Source organism: Mustela lutreola, chromosome 4 (assembly GCF_030435805.1).
Source record: "Mustela lutreola isolate mMusLut2 chromosome 4, mMusLut2.pri, whole genome shotgun sequence".
NCBI lineage: Eukaryota > Metazoa > Chordata > Mammalia > Carnivora > Mustelidae > Mustela > Mustela lutreola.
In genome coordinates, this window is record NC_081293.1 from 188,551,262 (window position 1) to 188,572,844 (window position 21,583).

Below are 21,583 nucleotides of genomic sequence, written 5' to 3' on the forward strand. Positions count from 1 at the left end.
AACCTGACTCAACATGTTACCCTCTGATGATAGATTTGGTGTCTCAAGTACTTGGAAAGGAGGGACTCTGAGTAGGAACATCAGATTCTTGTTCCTGGAAAAGGACACCGACTTTATAGATTAGTGAATGAACATTCTGCTTTGCAAGTTTTATCTTAGTAGATAATCTAACTAGTACTACTAATGGAGACATGGATGAATGTACACCAGATGATTTCCAGCCCTGAAGTCAAGCTGAGAGCAAGGTCTTGAGGGAATGGGTTCCAGGAAAGGGGACTGAACATGAAGCTAAGGATGCTGAAACAGAGATGAGGTGCTGACAGGACAACTGGAATGACCTCTTCTAGAAGCTTCGTATTTCCAAGGAACTCCTGGTGGGAGGCACGACTGAGGCAACCGCTATGCTTACGGTTTCTGTGGTATAAATGGGGCAAGGAAGGAGAAGAAAATAGAATTTAAAATCAACTAACAGGCAATGGTGAGTTATTTTCTAAATAAAAACTATTCAGAATTCATTTGCTTATCTTCCTCTCCCTGTCCAAATGTGTGCTTGGAGTCAGCCTGCAGTCACCTATCAATGACTGCTCAGTTTCCAATTAATTATTTAACCAGTCAGTGTGGCACAATTGTGCCTGCCACCTAGATAAGCCATGGTAGGAACAGGGGGGGAGGGGGCGAGGAGAATCATTTTGAAGTTGGGAAATATTTTTGAAATTACAGGAAAAAGAGATGGCAAAATGTATTCTCTCTCTCTGTCTTTCTCTCTCTCTCTCTCTAATAATGAAAGAAATGCAGACATCAAGATACACTGACGTGTCTACAAAATTAGAAAAAAATTTCATGAGAGCCTTTGGTGAAATGGATACATACACAGTGAGACTTGTTGGGACAAACTTTCTGGGAAGCTTTGCGTACCAGTGTTTGAATCCGGTGACCCATGGATTTCAGGTCTGGGAAAGCTCCATGGAGAAAGTGCCGGAAAGGCTTGATGCACAAAGATATTCATTACAGTAGCATAATTTAAATTAGCTAAAAATTCAAGATCACCCTGAATATTTAATAATAAGAATAGTTTAGTATATTAGGATATGTCCATAAGAGGAATATCATATAGCCATAGAAATAATATTCATAAAGAATTCATGACATAGAGATTTTTCTTTATATTAAAAGAAAAAAGTAGAAATACAAAGAAATAGAAATAGAAAAACATTATAGAAAATAGAATCTCAAAATTAGAAAATATCCTTAGAGAAAAAAACTGGAAAGAATTAGAGTAAAATGAAAGTAGGCCATATCTCCAATAGTTGGTAGTATTTTTTGCCCAAATTTCTGTCAAAGCTAGCCAACATTGCATTCTGTTCCTTTGTCTTAAGACCTTTTGGAAGCTACAATTTAAAGTCTTAGTTTCTAATAACATTTCCAATGTGGCCACAATTTTTAATGGAATTGATGGTTGTATGTGTTGCAAGTGTAGAGAACCATGACAAAGGGCTTTTCTTCTCCAAAGAGCAGGACAGATGGGCTACCTGGCTTCACTGGAGGATCACAGTTTTTACCCCAGGAGATGTGCTCTTGCCAAAGGAATATTTCAGCATTTCAAAAATATCAACAGCCTCTGAAACTCATCAAGGAGAAATTCTTTGATAGTGTTAGTGAGAACGTCATGGATGAACCAGGAGTTGGCTCTTTCCAAGCACACTGCAGAGAAACCACTTCCTCTATGGTTGCTTAAGATATGCAATGAGGGAAATCTTGGAGGGCAGGCCATCATTTGATGGTCTTCTCTTGCTCCAAACCTCAATCAACTTGACTGTCTCTTTAATGAATGAGTCATCAAAATATCCCCACAATTTATCACAAGTGGCTTCTTGGGCTAACCAGTGTATTGGCTGACCACTTCTGTTGAATCCACCAAGAAAGGGCTTTGTCTTGGGGAAAATGAAATGCTGGGGAATTTCTAGGCTTTAAAAATGAAATCTTACTTTGAAATTGATCCACATGGTTCAATTTATTTAGAGACTGGCAGTGTAAGGCACACCATTGCCATTGCAGGGGTGTGTGTGCTGTACCAAGAAACAATGGCTTGAGCTTGAAATGAAACCAAACGATGCTATCTGAAGCTACTGCATATGCTTTCTGATGTCATTTTCCAACATTAGTATCCTTAATGTAAGCAATGATAGATGTCCATAATCATAATTAAGGGATATTTGCGTTCATTCCCATCAAAGAGGGGTGCCTGGTGGCTCAGTCGTTAAGCGTCTGCCTTCTGCTCAGGTCATGATCCTGGGGTCCTGGGATCGACCCACATCGGGCTCCCTACTCAGCGGGGAGCCTGCTTCTCCCTTTCCCACTAACCCTGCTTGTGTTTCCTCTCTCGCTGTATGTCTCTCTCTGTCAAACAAATAAATAAAAAATCTTTTAAAAAAATTCCCATCAAAGAGAAGCTGTTCTAAATATCACAATATGGCGGCCACTTGGTCACTTATTACCTTTCACAGTAGCCTCCCAGGCCACCTGCACTTTTCTGATGGCACAGGACTTAATGGCACGATTTGACATAAAAAAAGAAATTTCCTCTGCAATGACAGTTTTTAACGTAGTAGGAGGACATTTTAAAAATCTTTTAACATTGACTCTCTAAAACTCATTCAGGGGTATTCCTGGTGTTTTCCTTTCCTAGGGGTTGTCATAACAAAGTACTACAAACTGGGCTTAAAACACCAGAAATTTGTTTTCTCACTGTTCTGGAAGCTAGAAGTCTGAAATTGTGCTTTTTGCAGGGCTGTGCTCCCTCTGAAACCTGTAGGGGGTACTCCTTCCTGGCTTCTTTCTAGCTTCTTTCTAGCTTCTGCTGGTTTGCTGACCATCTTTGGTGTTCCCTGGCTTGTAGCTATGTAACTCTGGTCTCTGCCTTTGCTGTCACGTGAAATTTTCCCTGTGTCTCCATGTCTTCATGTGGCTATCCTTTTATGAGGACACCAGTCATGGGGTAGGGATCCACTCTACTTGAGTATGATCTCATTTTTTTTTTAAAATTTATTTATTTGCCAGGGAGAGAGAGCTCGAGAGTACACAAGCAGGGAGAGCAGCAGGTGGAGGGAGAAGCGGGCTCCCTGTTGAACAAGGAGCAGGACTTGATCATGACCTGAGCTGAAGGCAGACGCTTAACCAACTAAGCCACCCAGGCATCCCAACCTCATCTTAACTAATCACATTAGCAACCACCCTCTCTCTAAATAAGATCATATTCTGTGGGTTAGGGGTTAGGACTTCAACTGATCTTTTTGGGGGGTGACAGATTCAAACCATAACACCTGGGGTCTATGAATTGTCCAAAGAGCCTTTTATTTTTTATTTTTTTATTTTTTTTGAGACAGAGGGCAGTATGGGAACATTGGGATCAGAGAGTATGAAACAAGGGTGCAGAGAAGTAAGTGGGAGCAAGACCAATGCAACCCACTTTGCAATTCTGCCTGGAAGTCTCGTGGCAGTGGTCTTTCCCCCTGATGATTTTGGTGCAAGGACTTTGGTTACTGATGACGAGTTGTGGCCACTTCCCAGCTGAAGATGCTCAAATTCTATACTTGAGTATGGGTTGCAAAGTGAAGTTTATGGTTGTGTCCAGAACATTCTCTGCTGATGCCATATGTTTGAAAATGTCTGAATTTTGTGCAGAGACACACAAGCCATGTTTTTGTAAGTGGAGTTACATAATTAGGGCATGGACTTGCATTATAATTAGCACATGTAATTAGGCACAGACTTCTTGTCCTTTAATTAGACAATCAAGACATCTAATTACAAAATTAAGATGTAATTATGTGGCCCAAGATCGACATATTTCCTTCCATCCATTAGAGATCACATTTAGAAAAAAATAATTCACAAAAACTGATGAAGACATGAACCTGGAAACCAGATTCAAGGATGTTGAGGCAAGTCTTAAGAGGGCTGATAAGTTTTCTTTGGTCTTCCCTTTTAGGTGTGAGGGGAGTTATTTAAAATATCATAGTCTACTTGAACAAATAATTGTACATACTATGCTATCGACCTTTGGTACACACACTAATGAAGAGGAATGTTGGCACGACTAATCTGTATAATTCACATGTGGCTTCAGAGGGTGATTTGCAATTACACTTGAACATGGACTTCCGTGTGATGTTCTAGGAATTCATTCAAACCCAGTAAAGCAGCCAGATGGTGGAAACCTCCTTCCCATTCTTGGTTCTCCCTTGTGACTACTTTAGAAATAGACCCATTGCTCAGAATAATGCAAATCAGCACTTGGGTTGGGTTGTCCTTTCCCTGAATATTTGAATATTTGATGAAAAGTTCTTATTTTCAGTGCTCCTTATTGGACTATAGGTGGGCAAAGGGGAGGTCGAAGACTATAGCGAACATTCCATCTTTCTAATGATAAGTGAGTGATTTTTTAGAGCAGCATTTTGTTCATCTAAATTCTAGTGCTCCTAGGAAGCTTGGCTGTAATGATACGCTCTATATTTTTCCTTGCTCCTAAATTGAGATTTGGCTGATCTCTGCATGATGCTAAACACCCAGTTTGACTCATTAATTTTTCTGAACTAACTGAACTTTTGACCTAATTGGCTGGCTGATTAGGGATTATAGCCATATGTCCAGGTTTTTCTAAGCCAGTTCTGACTTTAACTCTGTTATCCCACTGTTCCCATAAACTGGTGAAATATCCTAGTAATTCCAATGTTTTGACAGCTACGCTGCACTTCTCAGACTGCTGCTTTCTCCTGGAAAGTGGCATCAAAATCTGTCGGACCCACGTTTCCTGATTTTTGGTTAAGAAAATATGCTTCCCGGGGCGCCTGGGTGGCTCAGTGGGTTAAGGCCTCTGCCTTTGGCTCGGGTCGTGGTCCCAGGACCCTGGGATCGAGCCCCGCGTCGGGCTGTCCGCTCTGCGGAGAGCCTGCTTCCTCCTCTCTCTCTTTCTGCTGGCCTCTCTGCCTACTTGTGGTCTCTGTCTGTCAAGTGGATAGATGGAATCTTTGAAAAAAAAAAAAAAAGAAAGAAAATATGCTTCCCATATGGTTTTGGGCCATGAAAACAAAGACACGAAGAGGTTATAAGCAGTTGGCGATGAGGTTTTGTCTCCATGGTGTGTTCTCTGCCTCCCTATTTCTGTGTTTCTCTCTTAAGCCATGGAATGTGATGAGGGACAAATTATGTGCAGAGGTCATTTTTGACCAGCAAAACACATAAATTTGCACAGAGAACTTAATTTTGCCATTGGGACTTTTTTTTTTTTTCCTTTGTCTTCTGATAATTGTTCATGGTTGATGTAGAAGCAAAGGAATTGAACTGGGGCGAGGTACATTTTTAAAAAACAACATATTGATGGTGGAGAAAGGGCATTTAGAAGACAGCCTCGCCAACGTGTCTCCCACCTCTGAGATTTTAGGATTCCTCCATCTCCAGCCTGCCATGGGATCGGAAGGAATTTCCTGGGTCCATTCTACTCTCGCCCTCTATGCCTCTATCGCTTTGGTCCTTAGACACTGTCAACCAGAAACCACTCCTTCCACTCTACCTTGAGGAGAACTCACTAATTCTGTTTCCCAACAGAGTCAACATATGAATGAAAACTTCAATTTCTTGGTTTTTAAGATTTGCTTTTCCCCTCAGGTATTCCACATCAGCGTTTTCAAGACTGGAGAAGCTGGGCATCAGACATCCCAAGCCGTCTCCTTTTATTGGAAATTTGACATTTTTCCGCCAGGTAAGGGCAGCCTTCCATTGTCTTCCAGCATAAGATATGCTGGGCCCAGGGCAGCTTCTCCCATGGAGCACTGTGTCCATCTAGGTCACCCACACCTGGGTGGTCTATATGTGAAGGCACTGTGTGATGAGCCTTCCCCTCCTTGAATGAAGTCTCACATGACGACAATGTTCCATTGATTATCACTCATCAACATGTGCTGAATCCTGCCATCTGTCCATTCCTCCATTTACCTCAAATCCAACTGACTGAGTATCTAAATGTGCCAGGCCCTAGGATGTGGAAGAAGTAGAGAGATTACTTATGCCCTTAAGCGTGCGCATGAAATCATGGTGTTCAGCACTAGACGGGATGTACCCTAGTGCTAGATTAGGTGAGAGAGATGGTAGCTGTGGTGTCCTTCAGAAGAGAGGAAGATCTGTCAGGGCTAGAATCACCCTGGAGGACTTCCTGGAGATGGAGGTCTGGCAGGAGCAATAAACACAAGGGCAAGAATGCAATACCAGGTGAGGAACAATAATATGTGTGTTTGGACTTAAATGAGAAATAGGGCACAGCTTGATGAGTAGCCTGGATTGACTAGAAGCCAAAGATGGGGGAGTGACAACCTGGGTGGCTGTCATTCTAGAAAGGCCTGTGTACTATCACTTGTGAGCAGGAGAGGGACCCTAAAGTGGAAAGTCATGCTGCAGGGGAGAAAACTTAGTTTAAAAAGTCTACGTGACGTGGTAAGGGCTTGGCTCAGGTGGTGAGGGTGAAGGAGAAGGATATTGGGGGCAAAGTTAGTAACTCCTAGGATGAATTCGGTGTAGAGAATTCAAGGCAAATAAGCCAAAGCGTCTCTAAGTGTTGAGCCAGGTTCACAGGGAGAATGGCCATGAGTTGACAGAAACAGAAGGTCTGGAGGGCAGCTGGTCTGGGGAGATACCTTTGATTGGCCGGAAAGACATGCAAGTGGAAAGGTCCTGTAGGCATTTGTAGATGGAGACCCAAGATACTATCTTCTAAGAATATTTTTGTTTCCCTTCACTGGGTTTTCTCAGAAGCCAGATGGTTTAATCTGCGAACTCATGGTGGTGCTACCACCAGACCCTGCATCAGGAGCCGACAGATCCCATGTGTGAAGAACCGCTGAGCTGAACAGAGACAGGAAGGGCTAACTGGGCCAGTCCTGGTCATATCTATTCGATGTCGTTCCAGGATTTCCCCACCCCCCCCTCAGAAAGGCTGGCCCTCAGCACCGCACAGATCACAGCATTCGCTATTTCTGTCCTTTTCCCTCTTCCTCGGTTTCTTTTCCTTTCTGTCTCTGTGCTCTGTCCGACATTCTCATTCCTCTTTATTGTTGCTGTTGCTCTCTTCCTAGTGTTTTAAATACCTTCTCCCCACCTCTGTCTCAGGGCTGGCGCGCTCACCGCGCTAAACCCACAAACAGCGACCTCATTAAGGCTTCCGGTGAGTCCTTGAAGCAAGTGGGAAGAAATTTCTAAGGGTCAAAAGAGAACAACACGCTGGAGAGGAAATTCAAAATAAATAGATTTCACATATTTCTGGGAGGAGGGAATGATCAGTTGTATTCAGTTGAGTAATTTAGTACTAACATTCTGAGGAAAAATAGTAGAACTGTCGATATGAAGAGAACACTGTGCTCCTGCCTCTGGTAATTTCTACATATGCTCCTTTTCAGCTCGTCATCCTTGTATGTACAAACCTTGCCAAGATCCTTCTAGAACATAGTAATTTCAGCGACTATTTTTATATTCATAGAAGCTTTCCTTGATGTATGGCAAGCTTAGACTGTGAAAGTGGATGTAATAAGGACGGGATGTATTTCCATTAAGGACATCCACGTCTTCTACCCGCCACCTCCCAACTGTCTCTTCTCCCCCACGCCTCGGTTGTGTCTCCTTTATACTGCATTCCCATGACACAGGGATCTAGCAATCTCCAGACCCTCACCCCTACAGTTCCTCCGTCTATATTTGCACACAAACCCCATCCCCACTACATGGCCCCAACCCTGCAGCACAGTGGGTGTGGCATTTTCTGACATCTGTCTCCAGGTATACTTGTTTCTAATGTGTCTAATGTTTTGTCCCATGTGAAGCTACTCTAAGGTTCTTATGTTCTGACTCCATTGATTTTAGTCAAAAATTTCACTTGGATCATGATATTCAGAATTTGTGATAATTCGGATAGATTCAGCAGGCGTTGGCACACATAGTGGCTGTCAAAGGGGGCTTTGCCAAAATTAATAATAATATAAACCACACTGCAGAGGGGAATGTTAACATAGTTGAGAAAGCAAACAGTTTTCAAATATTTTAGCAGCAATTACACGCAAATACTTTAAGTAGAGATGATCTCCTTCCATCCATTAAACCAGAGTTGACCGAGATTTTTCCTTGGCAATACGTTTTTTAAGCTATTTGTTTATTCTAATACTTCAAAGTACTTGAAAGCAATAGAACTTGAATTATTTTTTTTTATTGTTTATGTAATTGTGTTCTCACGGTTCTGGACTTTTTCCTGAATAAATTTGAATACTTGAAATACTGTTTAATCTTATTCTTACGATAGTGGTGTGTTTTCTGCAGGGTTTCTGGGAAAGCCAGATGGAGCTCAGAAAGCTATACGGACCTCTGTGTGGGTAAGAGGGAACTCCACTTTTCTACCATTTATCTTGATTTCTGCATGTTCTGATAAGGAAGTAATAACCAGAATGGGGATGTTGCGTGCGTTTAGGTCTTTCAAGGACCCACAAAGCCAGGGCCTAACTGTACAGATGAGGCTCCTGGAGGAGGCCCCAGTGTTGCCCAAGGGGGCCCCATGCTAGGCTGAAAGAACACCATTTCCCAGCCTTTAAGACCCTGACCAGTTAGGTCAGACCCTGGGTGCCTTGACCATCTCGCACTACTGCTGCAATTGGACACAGGGGCCCTCCATGCCTCACTTTAGTTTGCCTTGAGAACCCATGACTGGCCTTTTCTCATGAACTTACCAAAACCTAACTTGGATCCATTTTGTTCAATTCTGTGGGTAAAACATGCTGTCAGCTGCATGACCATATAATCTGCCATCCAATACAGTACACTGTGCTGGCCGTGAAAGGGGGAGATATTAATAATTATCCCAGGCCAACAGTGGACATGATGACTGTCCAGGATATACTGGGACATCTGGTCATTCTAGTTCTCTGCCATGTAAAGTACTAGAGCCCTCTTTTTTTCTTGAATTTTCCCTTGTTATGTCTCAGATAATGCTCCTTCTTTAAAAAAAAATGAAATTCCAGAATCTGGTGAACAAACATATGTTAAGACCAATTATTTTATTCAAGATTTGACAGACTTGAGTCATATTCTCAACGTGCATCTTTCAACACTGGAGTCCTAATCATTTTTAGTCTGTTTCTGTACCGCTCCTCCTCAGCCATGGGGTGATTATTAGCAGCTTTTTTCCAGACCTCCAGGTCTGTGACCACTGTGTTAGGTGCAGTAAACTTCTGTTGTGTTCCTAATGTACACGCTAATGGGGTCCAGTGGTTTGGGAACCCTTCTATCCATAAGATCTGTGATGCTTCTTCTCCCAGTGACGATTTTCAAAAGACTGACTTGTATTTTATGGAAAAGGCCCTACCTGGGAGTTTTGGCTGGGTAAAGTTTTGGCCAAGTTGTTAGCCAAAGTTTTGGCCAAGTTGTTCTCACTGCCCTTCAGTTTGCTATATGATCCTGCAAAAGTAATAAATTGTCATACTAGATGCTCTCTGAATTAGTTTGTTACTGCTGTAGAACAAACTGACCTAAAATGCAGGGACTTAAACAATAAATTATTATTCATCACATGTCTAAGGAGTGGCTGGAATCGATTAAGCTACCCTTGGCTCAACTCAGCTGGGCTTGCTGGTGCATCTGCTGGTCCTCTGGGCAGCCAGCTCACTTAGGCTCAAGTGGGGCAACTCTGCTCTATGTATCTCTCATCTTTCTTGGAATATCAAGGAAACCAGGAAAGGCTCTTCTCAAGGTGAAGGCACATATTCAAGAGAGCATACCTAAGAGCACAAGAACATTTTAAGTTTCTGCTGCATCATGTCTGATAACATCCTATTAGCCAAACCAAGTTCTATGGCCACTCAAAGGGCAGGAAGCACACTCTGCCCGCAGTGAGGCCAAAGCAAGTCACTTGGCCAGGCCTGACACGGATAGGGCAGGGAGGTGTGTTCCTCTGATGGAAGGGCAGGGAGACGGTGCATATCTTTCAATAATAATTAACTCTATGTAATTCTCTAAGATATCCTTTAGCTTGGTCTTCAGTTTTTTCTTACTTGCATAACTTCTTGCTTTAAGTATGATAGATACTTAATAAAGGCTCAAAGGATTAACCCATTTACCTTTCTCTTACTCTTGTGCTGTTCTACTGCTTTCTCAAAGTTCTCATTCCAGTTCTCTCTTCCCAACAGTCTCAATCTGTGGTTGACTTGACACTGACCTTGGAGACCGTCCCATACATTACTGAGACATAGCAGTGACTCAGAATGACAGCAGCTTCCCTAGAATTTAGGAAAAGGCCTCTCTAAGTTTGAATTCTAGGAATCCATCCCCTGGAGTACTCTTCTGGTACAGATTTTTCAGAGTAGAGCACTTGGGTATTTTAAAATAATTTAAAAATGTCAGATGAAGAGTTTAAAGGGCACTGTATTAACTTGTGGCTGGTGTGGTGTGCATGCCTGTGTGAGAGGTGAGGGGCAAAGAGAAAGAGGGGAGGAGGGAGAGAAAATTAGTCTCTTTGACAACAGGATGTCTAATCAACTCCACCAGCCCAACTTTAACTAACTTAACACCATTTATCATTTTCATTTCAAAAAAAAGGGAATCGAAGAGACTGATTTCTGATGAGGTTGTAGAGATAGAAACTGCAGTATCATCTCCACTCTTTGTTCCCACCTCTGGTAAAAAGAGAAAATAAGAAAGGGGATGAAATAATTTCTTCCTATAGGACTGCCAACATTTTTCTCCTTTAGAAAAAAAGGTGAGCCATAAAATGCTGACTTCTTTTTAAACATGTCCACTCCTGGATTTGGAGTCAAGACGGTGATGGGGCCAAGTCCGGCCTGAGCGCTGTAATCTTGATGAGAATCGGTGTGCTCACCTTTAGAAATGAAAGGGATGGGGACACCTGGGTGGCTCAGTTGGTTAAGCAGTTGGGAATGTCAAGGATGAACTACGTTCAGTAAAAAGCCTTTCTTTTATACAGTGATTTAGTTGAAGTTATATTAATTTTTAGATCATTTTTATTTATTTTTTAAAAGATATTTATTTATTCATTAATTATTATTTTGGGGAGAGAAAGCGCGCATGCACAAGCAGGGGGAGTGGCAGGGGGAGCGGGAGAAGCAGGCTTGCTGCCAAGCGGGGAGCCCAATGAAATGTGGGGCTCAATCCCAGGACCCTGGGATGACATCCCAAGCCAAAGACAGACGCTTAATGGATGACGGAGCCACCCAGGCATCCCTCACTACTTTTATTTAATTTATTTATTTTTAAAGATTTTATTTCTTTATTTGACAGAGAGAGTGAGCACAAGCAGGGGAACAGGCAGAGGGAGAGGGAGAAGCAGGCTCCCTGCAGAGCAGGGAAAGCACGATATGGGACTCTATCCCGGTACTCTGGGATCATGACCTGAGCTAAAGGTAGTGGCTTAACCAACTGAACCACTCAGGTGCCCCTACTTTTATTTTTTAGAAAATATTACCAAGCCCAGATTGGTCCTCTTAAAAATTAAAATGATAGATTGACGCAGCATCTGACAAGGGAAGCCCCACACTGTTGATGCCATATAGAGAGGCACTGCCTTGCTGGGTGTCGGGACAGTACTCCATGTTGGGAGAAGCGCGCACAGAGAGGACCTCTCTGCTCTGGACCTGAAAGCCAAATATGGGGATCATGATGCTTTTTATCTGGTTGTTATCATAGCAACTCAGTCAGAGTCTGGGTCCCCAAACTGGAGATCGGCTCCTTATCCATCCTCCCTCCCACTCCCTGCTATGGGGAAGATACTGCTCGAGAAGCTTTCTGCCAAGAAGGGTTGACAGCATCACTGTTTATTGTCACCGCCACCACCACCGAGAACAAAATGTCTTTACCAAGTATCTAATTATGTAGCCTGCTTTGCCACGCGCTGTGCAGATAAAACTACACATGTTGTCTCTGCCTTCTTTGAACTTGAATGTAAAGCAGATGGACTGGCACGCGTACCTATCCAGTTTTTATTCACAATACTTGGTTTGAACTCTTTTGAATTGCACGGTAGGACCCCTGACAACATAATAGGAAGAAAGTGAGGCTTTACAGCTTTAGACAACCTGCCGTCAGTTAATGATTACTGGTTAGCTCCTTCGGTCTGAGTGTGAGCCCCCAGTTGGATTTATATTCCTTTCCAAACCCTAAAAGAACAGCATCACCATAACCATCAGACACTTGTGATTGGATAGAAACAGGATGGAGATGATTTTCCTCCAATTTGTAACTGGCTTGATAATCCAGGGGATGACAAGCCTTTATTAAACTCTTCCTATTAATTACTTTTAAGTACTTACGGCACCTAAGTTTAGCTCATTTGTGACTCCTGAAGTCTCCTATCCAAAGCTTCTTTACCCTTCTCTTAGATGTCTTTTAAGGGATAGTTCTGTAGCTGTTCTTTTTAGCTCCGTCTCTATCTCTTCTTGCCCTTACTTTATTTTGACCCTTGATTTCTAGTATAAACTTTACTCCCTCTTGTTGAATTTGATTCTCGTGCTTCTTGGCCTCCATCCTTCTCCACCCGTCCGTTTCATTACTGCCCCCTCATTCCTATATCCCTTTAACAAGCCAGATTTGTACAGTGATCTCACATACCCTCCTTGGAATAGTATGTTGTAAGTAGGTAAGCATGCATATTGTACACAATTCATAAAGTACAAACAAGAATTCAGCAGAAAGTGAAACTGACACCCTTCTTGGACCCTTAGCCACTCTTTCCCGGAAGAAACCTCTGCTATCAATTTCCTAACAGTCAGATGGATAATATATGCTAGATGCTGTTCTTTATCTTGCCTTGTTCATTAATGATATTTGTGAAATTGTCCCATTTCAGTACATTCATTCTTGTTAATAGCTATTCTCTTTTTTAAAATTTTATTTATTTATTTAACAGAGAAAGAGATAGTGAGAACAGGAACACAAGCAGGGGGAGAAGGAGAAGCAGGCTTCCTGCTGAGCTGGGAGCCCCATGTGAGGCTCGAACCCAGGATTCTGGGATCATGACCTGAGCCGAAGGCAGACATTTAATGACTGAATCACCCAGGTGCCCCATAACTGCTATTCTGTTTTTTAAGGATTCCATTGTATGGATGTATCTGAATTCTAAAATTAAGTTTTCAATTGATGAACATATTTTGTTCTCATAAATAATATAGCAGTGAATATTCTTGTATATACATCATTGCTACCTTATGTAAGTATGTCGGTAGGATAAATTCCTAAAACAAATTATTAGGTCAAAGATTATCTACACTTCTAATTTTATTTTAAATGGCTCTGTCTAGGAGTTATATCAATATACATTCTCATAAATATGTATATGAGAGCACCTGGTTCTCTCACGTGATTGCCATTAACATGTGGTGGTCATCATTTTAAGTCTTTAGCACTTGATGGTAGTTTTGATTTGCACTTTTCTAATGATGAACAAGCTTGGATATCTTTCATATGTTTAAAATCCTTTTTTTTTTTTGTTTATGTTTAAAAGCATTTTTTTCCTGAAAACTCCTCTGCCACTTTTCTATTGGATTAGTGATCTTTTCCCAATTTCCCAATTAGTTGTAGAAGCTCTTCACATATTAAAGAAAATAGCCCTTTACATCTAACATACATTGCAAATATTTTCTCCTATATATTGTTTAACTTCATTTATTGTGTTTTTTTTTTTCCAATCAGAAAACATTTGGTTTTTTAATGGTTGAATTCAATCAATTTTAATGGTCTCTACATTTTGGATCTTACTCAAAAAATATATGTTTTTAATTTCCAGTTTTCTGGTGTTTTTTATTTCATCTAAAAAATTTCAATATTTAATACCTTGAGAATCTACTTGAGAGTAAGGGTAGGAAGAGGCATTCACTCTTACTTTTTTCAGATGGTAGTGTTCCATCTGGAAAGTCATCCTTTTCCAACTGAAATGAACATCACTGTTATCATTTACTAGTGCCCATATCTACATATTTCTGACTTCTGTGCACTAATCCCTTTCCTAATTCCATGTCAGCGCTCCACCAAATAATCTCATGTGGATATCATGAATGCAGTACCTTCTGGTACCTACCAGCAGTAGAATGTTCTCAGAACATCTTTGCAAGCCTCAAAATCTGAAGTAATCTCTCAGGGATCCTTGAGTCCCCAAATTGAAAAAAAAAGAAAATCAATTTAGCAAACAAATAAGGCTTTGGTAGAAAAGACCTGGCACTCAGACACAAGGTTCATGCCCATGGGAGTTAGAGGTGTCTCATATGCTTCCAACTTGGAGGTTTTTAGCACCGTTTTTATTTAATTAGCCAGCGCCCATAAACTAACAGCACCTCGTCACCAGGCAGTGAGGAAGTTGAGAACTTTGGGATGCATATGGGAAAGCAACGAAAACAGGAAGGTCATTTCAGTGTTTTTTCAGGAGAGCCAGCACTTCGAACAGAGTAGGGTCTGGAACATTCGCACGTGAGAGCTCCAAGCCAGTGAGCTCACGTGCTAGACACATGCAGCAGCAGGATGGCGCTGAGATGGGTTGGCTTAAATGCAGGCAGATGGCTGTTGTCATCAACGTGCAGGACATTTGCTGGCCGACCTGAAAAGACCTAGAACTCTGGGAATGAAAGGGCTCCGAAGGACTCAGTCTGCTACAGCCCTGCACCCCCTGATTGTTCTCTAAGACAATACAAGACGCTTGAACACAGGGGACTTGAAAACGTGGCAGAGTATGGCGTGGGCTGGAACCCATGGCTGCTTTGTTCAAGAAAATAGAAGCGTTCAGACTCACACCTGGGCAACTGATAGGGAGCGGAGGGGGCAATATTTGGGTCTCCTGACTTGGTAAAAGTTGAGTCTTTGAAGAAAGTGTGGAAAACAAAGCTTAGGATCACCATCTTCAAGTGATGTGAGTCTGAAACCAAAATTAATATGAGACCTGGTGGTCTGCATGCCATAATTATTGAGAATCAGTCTGTGAGTTAAATATCTGTATTCTCGCAGGTCAAAAGAGATCAGTTGTTAACACTCAACTTGCAAGGGCCCATTTTTAAATGAATAATTACCCTGGTGTTGCATTTTAGGGTGGGGTGCATTTTTTTTTTATAAAAATGAATATAATTGGCTGATTTTTTTTTCTTAGGAGGGCTTTAAGAGAAGGAAGAAAGTTGTCAGCAGGAAAATACATGATAATTACCACCCACTGAAGCATGTAGCCTAATAGGTAGAATTATCAAAGGAACAGTTGTCCTAAGATAAATAGGCCATCTAGACCCAAAAGGACAGGAAGATTCTATTAGCATCCCACTTCTCTTGAATGAGGTTGCTTTTCACCTCTCCTATCCCTATCACAGTCTCTTGTTACACCTGAGTTACTATAAGGCTTCTATTCTTCCTTATGACTTAAGAGTACTCTTTTTCCCTAGTCTTCATCCAAAGACCCTTCTGATGTTTACTGATTTTTTCTGGACTTCGAGTCTCTTCTTTAACTCACCATTTCTCACCACTTCCCTTCCCCCATTCTCATTCTATGACAACCCATCGCTGGGGGTTACTGCGCAGTTCAATGACTCCTACTGTCCAGGTCTTTGGGACCTACACTCCTAAAAATCAGGAGCCCGTATGAATTCCCCTTTCTTGGGTAGAAAAACATCAAACAGAGCATGCCAACTTACAGGAGAAAACTGGGGTTCACATTCCAGCTCCAGCTCCCCTATCTGCCCCCTTGTTACCTTGATGGATTTAAGCCAATCTCTTTCCCTCTCGAAGCCCCAGATTTCTCAAAATAAAATGAGGGATATGGACTCGATCAGTGACTTCGACACTTGAATTATGAGCCTTGGTGAATAATAACATTTTGCATGGTGATCCAGGACACGCACACTTGAAATAAAAGTCTTACAAAAGAACATCTTACTACTGTAAGATCCACATTGACCTATTCTATTCTATTATTTCCTGGAAAACAAAACAAAACAAAACAAAAAATACAAGTTCGTCACGGCTCACTGAATCAGTTTCATAACCACTAGTAAGTTAAGATGAGCAATTCGAAAACCAAAGGGCCAGATGATACCTGAAACCCTTGGCAGCTCTAAATGAGGGAGCTGCAAACCAATGGCTCGACTCCAACAGTCATCACTGAAAATGTGATAAGCCCCTGTTTTTATGGTGGTTTCGGACTATGAGACCCCTGGACAAAATCAGTGGCTGAAATAGAATATAAGCTGAAACCGTCCCTCCGCGGGGGGGCGGGGGGAGGGCATCCTGCTCCTCACTCAGCACTTGCTGCCCAAGAATACCTTGCTGTTGCTTCTTTAAAATCACAAGTTCAGGCATTATGACAATTACTGCCCAGGCTTAACCCAGAATCTTTCAAGCGAAAAAGCGTTAACAGAATATATGGGCTGGCAATTTAAAACATCTGTCGGCACTATTTTTGCACTGAGGGTCAATATCTAAGTAGCTCATGGGAAAACTCTGTCTTGGTGAGGTATGGCTATCATTGTGTGCTTCCAAGGGATGGGGCAGCAGAGGGAATGACCCAGACATTCACTGGGGTGGCCAGGTACGGAAAACTGACCAGGCTGGGGTTGCTGATGGAGGTGGTTCCAGCCAATGAGCAAAGCACAGTGTTTAAAGGGTTAAGAAATTGGCAGCTCCCCATTCCAGCAAACATGGCCATTGTGAACAGTCCAGGAGAAGGGTGCCCAAAGAGGAGGTCAGTTGGACAAGAATCAGGCATCCAGAAAAGCAGAAATCAGGAAGACCTGTCAGTGGACATGAGGCCCCAACAACGGGGTGCCGGGTCCTGAGATGGGCCTCTGGGAGGAGGAAAGCAGGGCATCAGCGAGGGAGAGGCCTGAGGACACACACAGGCGCTCACACACAGGTGCTCAGTCCTCAGACTGGGAGCAGAATGTGAGGTCCAGGATGCAGAAACCAGACCCAGTCCCTGCTGCCAGCTGGGGACAAGAGATCCATCCTGGGGGCAGCAGATCAAGGTTGAGGACGGGATGTCTGGGGTTGTTCCACATCTGGGGAGGGGCTGGGACTGCAGGTGGGGGACAAGCACTTGGCTGGGAAGAGTGCAGGGCTCAGAGGCAGGGAAAAGTCAGCCTCAGATTTTCAGTTTTACACTCCTTCATGTGCGTTCCCCAAATCTACCAGCATAGCGGGTTCAAGACGGAAGAGAGCTCACCCTTCATCAGTGACAACCACATAACGGCATCAGTGACTTCTTTATCCCTCAGGTGACAGCCCTGTACCAGTGTGCCCCCGAACAGTAGAACATTTCAAATTAAAACTGCATGAAAGCTCTATTTCCAACTAATATTTTCAAATAATAAATTCCATATTTAATTGAATTGTACCTGCAACAAATCCAAGTTGTTCAACCCAAAATGCAAAATAGAATTATGTAACCTAGTCATGAATCACTGTGGCATTTGCCAAGGCATTCTCCCATCTGGAAGCAGGTCCAGATAACACATGGCGTTAGCAGACATCTTCTGTCGAGAACTCTTCTGCACAGATACTCTCAAAAATTGCACACGCTTACCCAATTCTTATGGCTCTCAACCCTAATTAATTGAGAATGCAAATAGCATCCCTATTCTGTCCAAAAATAAGAATGACACACTATGTTTGATTTCACGATGTAAAAAAAAAAAAAAAAGTCATTTCTAAATTCAAAGGAGCAAATTTCCGAATTCACACAGAGCTTCAAGTTCTTCTTTGTCCCGATTTTGGGAGTAGAGAAACTTTTTTCAAGTTCCTGGAGCCCTTGAATGATTAAAAAAAAAAAAAAAGGGCGAACAGTTTTGAATCTTGCTACATAGGGCAGAAGGCAAAGGCATCTAAATCACTACACCAAATTAACTCTGGATATATAGAACTTTCAAACAAACAAATCACGTATCGTCTCACACGTTTGAAATTCTACTAGGTTTTGGGAATGATCAAATTTTATCTTTAAAATGGACCATTTAGGGGTGCCTGGGTGGCTCTGTTGGTTAAGAATCTTCCTTAGGTTCAGGTCATGATTCCAGAGTCCCAGGATCGAGCCCCACCTCAGGCTCCCTGCTCAGCGGGGTGTCTGCTCTCTCTCTGCCTCAACCCCTCCCTTCTGCTTGTGCTCTCTCTCTCAAATAAATAAAATCTCTTAAAAAATAATAAAATGGACCACATGGGGCCCCTAGGTGGCACGGTCCATTAAGCAACCAACTCCTGGTTTCAGCTCAGGTCATGATCTCATGTGGTGGGATTGGGCCCCATGCCAGGCTCCACGTTTGGCATGGTTGAGGGGAGCAGGGATTGCTTAAAGATTTTTCTCCCCTTCCCCCACTCCCATGCTCTCTTTCTCTCTCTCTAGATAAATAAAGTCTTTATTAAGAAAATAAAATAAAATGGACCATATTCTCCTTTCCTCCTCAAGACCCCTAAATCTTTTAGAGTTTGGGTCTTTTACTATGTAATACATAGTACATACTATGTAATACATAATACATACAATTATTCCTGGTCTGTCTTAAGTGGGAGACTTCTGCCGCTGGGCACACAAAGTAATTCCTAGCAAGGGGCGGCCAGGTTTTAGGATGCCTGCATGCCTGGAGCAAGATCATACGTAGCAACTTAATTACTAAAATTAGGTTCCTTGATTATTGTTCTTATCTCAAGACCATGCTCCTCACAACTTCTCCCCCATCACACCCCCAGACTGTAAGAATTTTGCAACCTACTATATGAAATTTCCTACTCCGAGTGAGGCTCACAGTATACTGGCGTATTGACAAAGGCCTGACTCTGACTCGTTGCCCAGGCTCCCCACATGAACCACTAAGGAGGCACTGTGAGCAAATGATGCTATCTTTGTCCCTGTTTCAAGAGGAAATTATAACCTCTGCCCTGGGCCTTTGGCTGGTGGATGGCCCGTCGCCACGTGGTAGGTGGACGTGGTGAGTGTGGTCTTTTGTTGTGTTCCAACACCCACCAGCACCGCCTGGTACTACTCAGGCTACAGGGGAAGTGGGCATCTGGTTATTGATCATGGTTACTGCCCTTCCCAACAGGACCCCTTGGGAAGGAAATCCAGGTCCCATCAGGGTCATCTCCTCCATCTTCTCCAACGCTAATGCAGTGCTCGCTGTGTATGAACCTCCAGAGAGGCCACTGTTGAGTGGCCACTTTCCTTTGAGACGTGTCTGTAACTCTCCAAGTTCTCTTCTCAGATTCACCGCCAGACTACAGCTTGTCCCTTGTGACTCACGTGGCTACTCGATCCTTCCGAAGGACTCCAGCCTAAAGATTCTTAACGGCTTCCCTGAAGTTTTAGATGTCTCTGCTAGAGTTTGGGTCCCTCAGACCATTTTAGTTCTTTGTCCTCCTTAGCCCGGGACCCCACTAGGATGTGGTCTCCTGAATGGACACTTAACCTCCTGAGTCCTGCCCACCCCCATATCTATACTTGTTAACGAACAACAGGCTTCAGTGTCCGAGACCCCACAACCAACACCCACAGAATTAAGATTTCATCGTAATAGATGGAATGGGCTTTCGTGCCTCCGTACCGCGTGGCTGTGGGATTAGTGGGTCCCCGACTCCTGGTCTGACCCAGGTGTTGAGGTCGGCATGCATGGAGGACATTTGACTGGAGGGCTCTTCTTTTGTGGTAAAATACAATGTCAAATTTACCATCTTAGTCCTTTTTAAGTGTGCAGTTCTGGGGCATTAAGTACATTGAGACTTCTGGGTAACCATACTACCACCCATCTCCAGGACGCTTCTCCTCTGGAAAAAAAACAAACTTTGTACCCATAAAACAAAGCCTCCCCCGACCTCTTTCCTGTAGCCTCTGGCAACCACCATTCTACTTTCTGGCTTTATGATTTCAACTGTTCCAGGAACCTCAAAGAAGCAGAATGATACCACAGTTGTCCTTTTGTGACGGACTAATTTCACTGAGCATAATGGCCTCAGGGTCCCCCCACGTTGTAGCAGGTGTCAGAATTTCCTTTCTTTTTAGGGCTGAATGATATTTTAAGTATAAACCATGTTTTGTTTATCCATTTATCTGTCTGTGGACCCTTGGGCTGTTCCCACCTTTGGGCTATTGTGCACTGCGTGGCTATGAACGTGGGTGTGCGAGCAGCAATTCGAGATCTCACTTCCAGTTCTCGCATGGAGAGATCCAAAAGCAGAAACACTGGACCATGTGGTAATTCTCTTTTTCATTTTTGAGGCGATGCCCTACTGTTTTCCGTACTGACTGCACCATTTTACATGTGGACAACATTCTGTCCCAATGCTTTACTATTCCCTTTGACCGTGGCTATGTGGCCGTTACTTTTTGCCTCCCAACCTTGAGAGTGAACCCCAGGAGAAATGTAAACTTCCCCATGTGCTCTGGAACCCAACTGGTCAGTGTGAGCCACACATTTCTAACTGGAATGCGTGGCCCCAGTCATCTTGCCCCAGCTTCCTGTTGACTATAAGCCAGCGGGCACATTCTTTACCAGACTAGCCCTGTTATCAACAAATGCCTGAGCTGCACCATCAATTTAGTTCGTTTTAATAAATTCCCAGTAGTCCCCCTCCCGGAGCCCCTTCTCTTCTTATCTCACTCTCCGCCAAACCCTTCACAATTTATGTGTTTACTTTTCGGTTCTGCTTTCAGCCCCTCCAAGCTTCCTCCTCGCCAGGTCACTGTAGCCTTTGTGTCTCACATAAATTTAGTCCTCAGTGTCTGGGACTCCTGCTGACGTCCACTCGCTTGTTCACGAGGCCACGTCTCCTCTCCTGGGCACTGGCCCTTCCCTATCTGGACTTCACACCTCAAGGAACTTTTCAAGATCATGGCCTTGCTTTGTGACGATTTGCTGGAGGAGGCAAGTGGAAGTCCCCCTTGGTCCTTGCGACCTCTGCACAGAGTGTGCGCTCACTGAGAGGGGCCGAAGGCCTTCACATCGGGTCCCGTGAAGGAGAGATGGTGTGCCTGGGTGCATAAGCTTGGGAGGAAGTTATGGGGTTTTGGCTGAGATGGAGAAAGGGAGTGAGTACAGGCCAAGGGTGTGCTAGGCCAATGTGATCTTTGGGACCAGTGACAGAGAGCATGACCTTGGCAGTGCGGGAGAGGAGACAGACCAAAGCCACGGTGCTAAGGAAGTGGGTTCCTGGGAGGAAGTAGGTGCCCGGGGTCATGGTGGGGGAGGAAAGGGATGGAATTTATAAACAAACAAACAATCCTTCTAATGGCCCGACTGAGTGATGACAGTGATTTGGCTCATCAGAAATACAAGGTCTAAACGCGAGGGAGAACTTTATCCAGGAAACATCCTGTAGCAGCAGAAGTGAACGACGGACTGGTCCATTCTAAGGAATAAGACACGACTGACATTCATCCCTGAATGTGGGCTTGGAGTTCTGGAGACAAAAAGGTCCTTCCCCCCATCCTGAGGAGGGGAGCAAGGCAGAGGGAAAGGCAGATCCATCTCTGCTGCGATCAGTGGGAGCTACGGATGAGATACGGGATCCCCGGTGACTTCAGGACAAAGCACCC

General features: G+C 43.4%; 1 protein-coding gene across 1 annotated transcript in view; it reads left to right on the forward strand.

The window, feature by feature from the left end:
- The window catches only part of TBXAS1 (thromboxane A synthase 1), a 166,364-nt gene that overhangs the window by 47,354 nt on the left and 97,427 nt on the right, over positions 1 to 21,583 (forward strand). The window contains exons 3-4 of the mRNA XM_059172016.1: positions 5,665 to 5,758; positions 8,356 to 8,408. Coding sequence (XP_059027999.1) covers positions 5,665 to 5,758; positions 8,356 to 8,408 — 147 coding nt within the window. The remainder of the gene's footprint in view (positions 1 to 5,664; positions 5,759 to 8,355; positions 8,409 to 21,583) is intronic.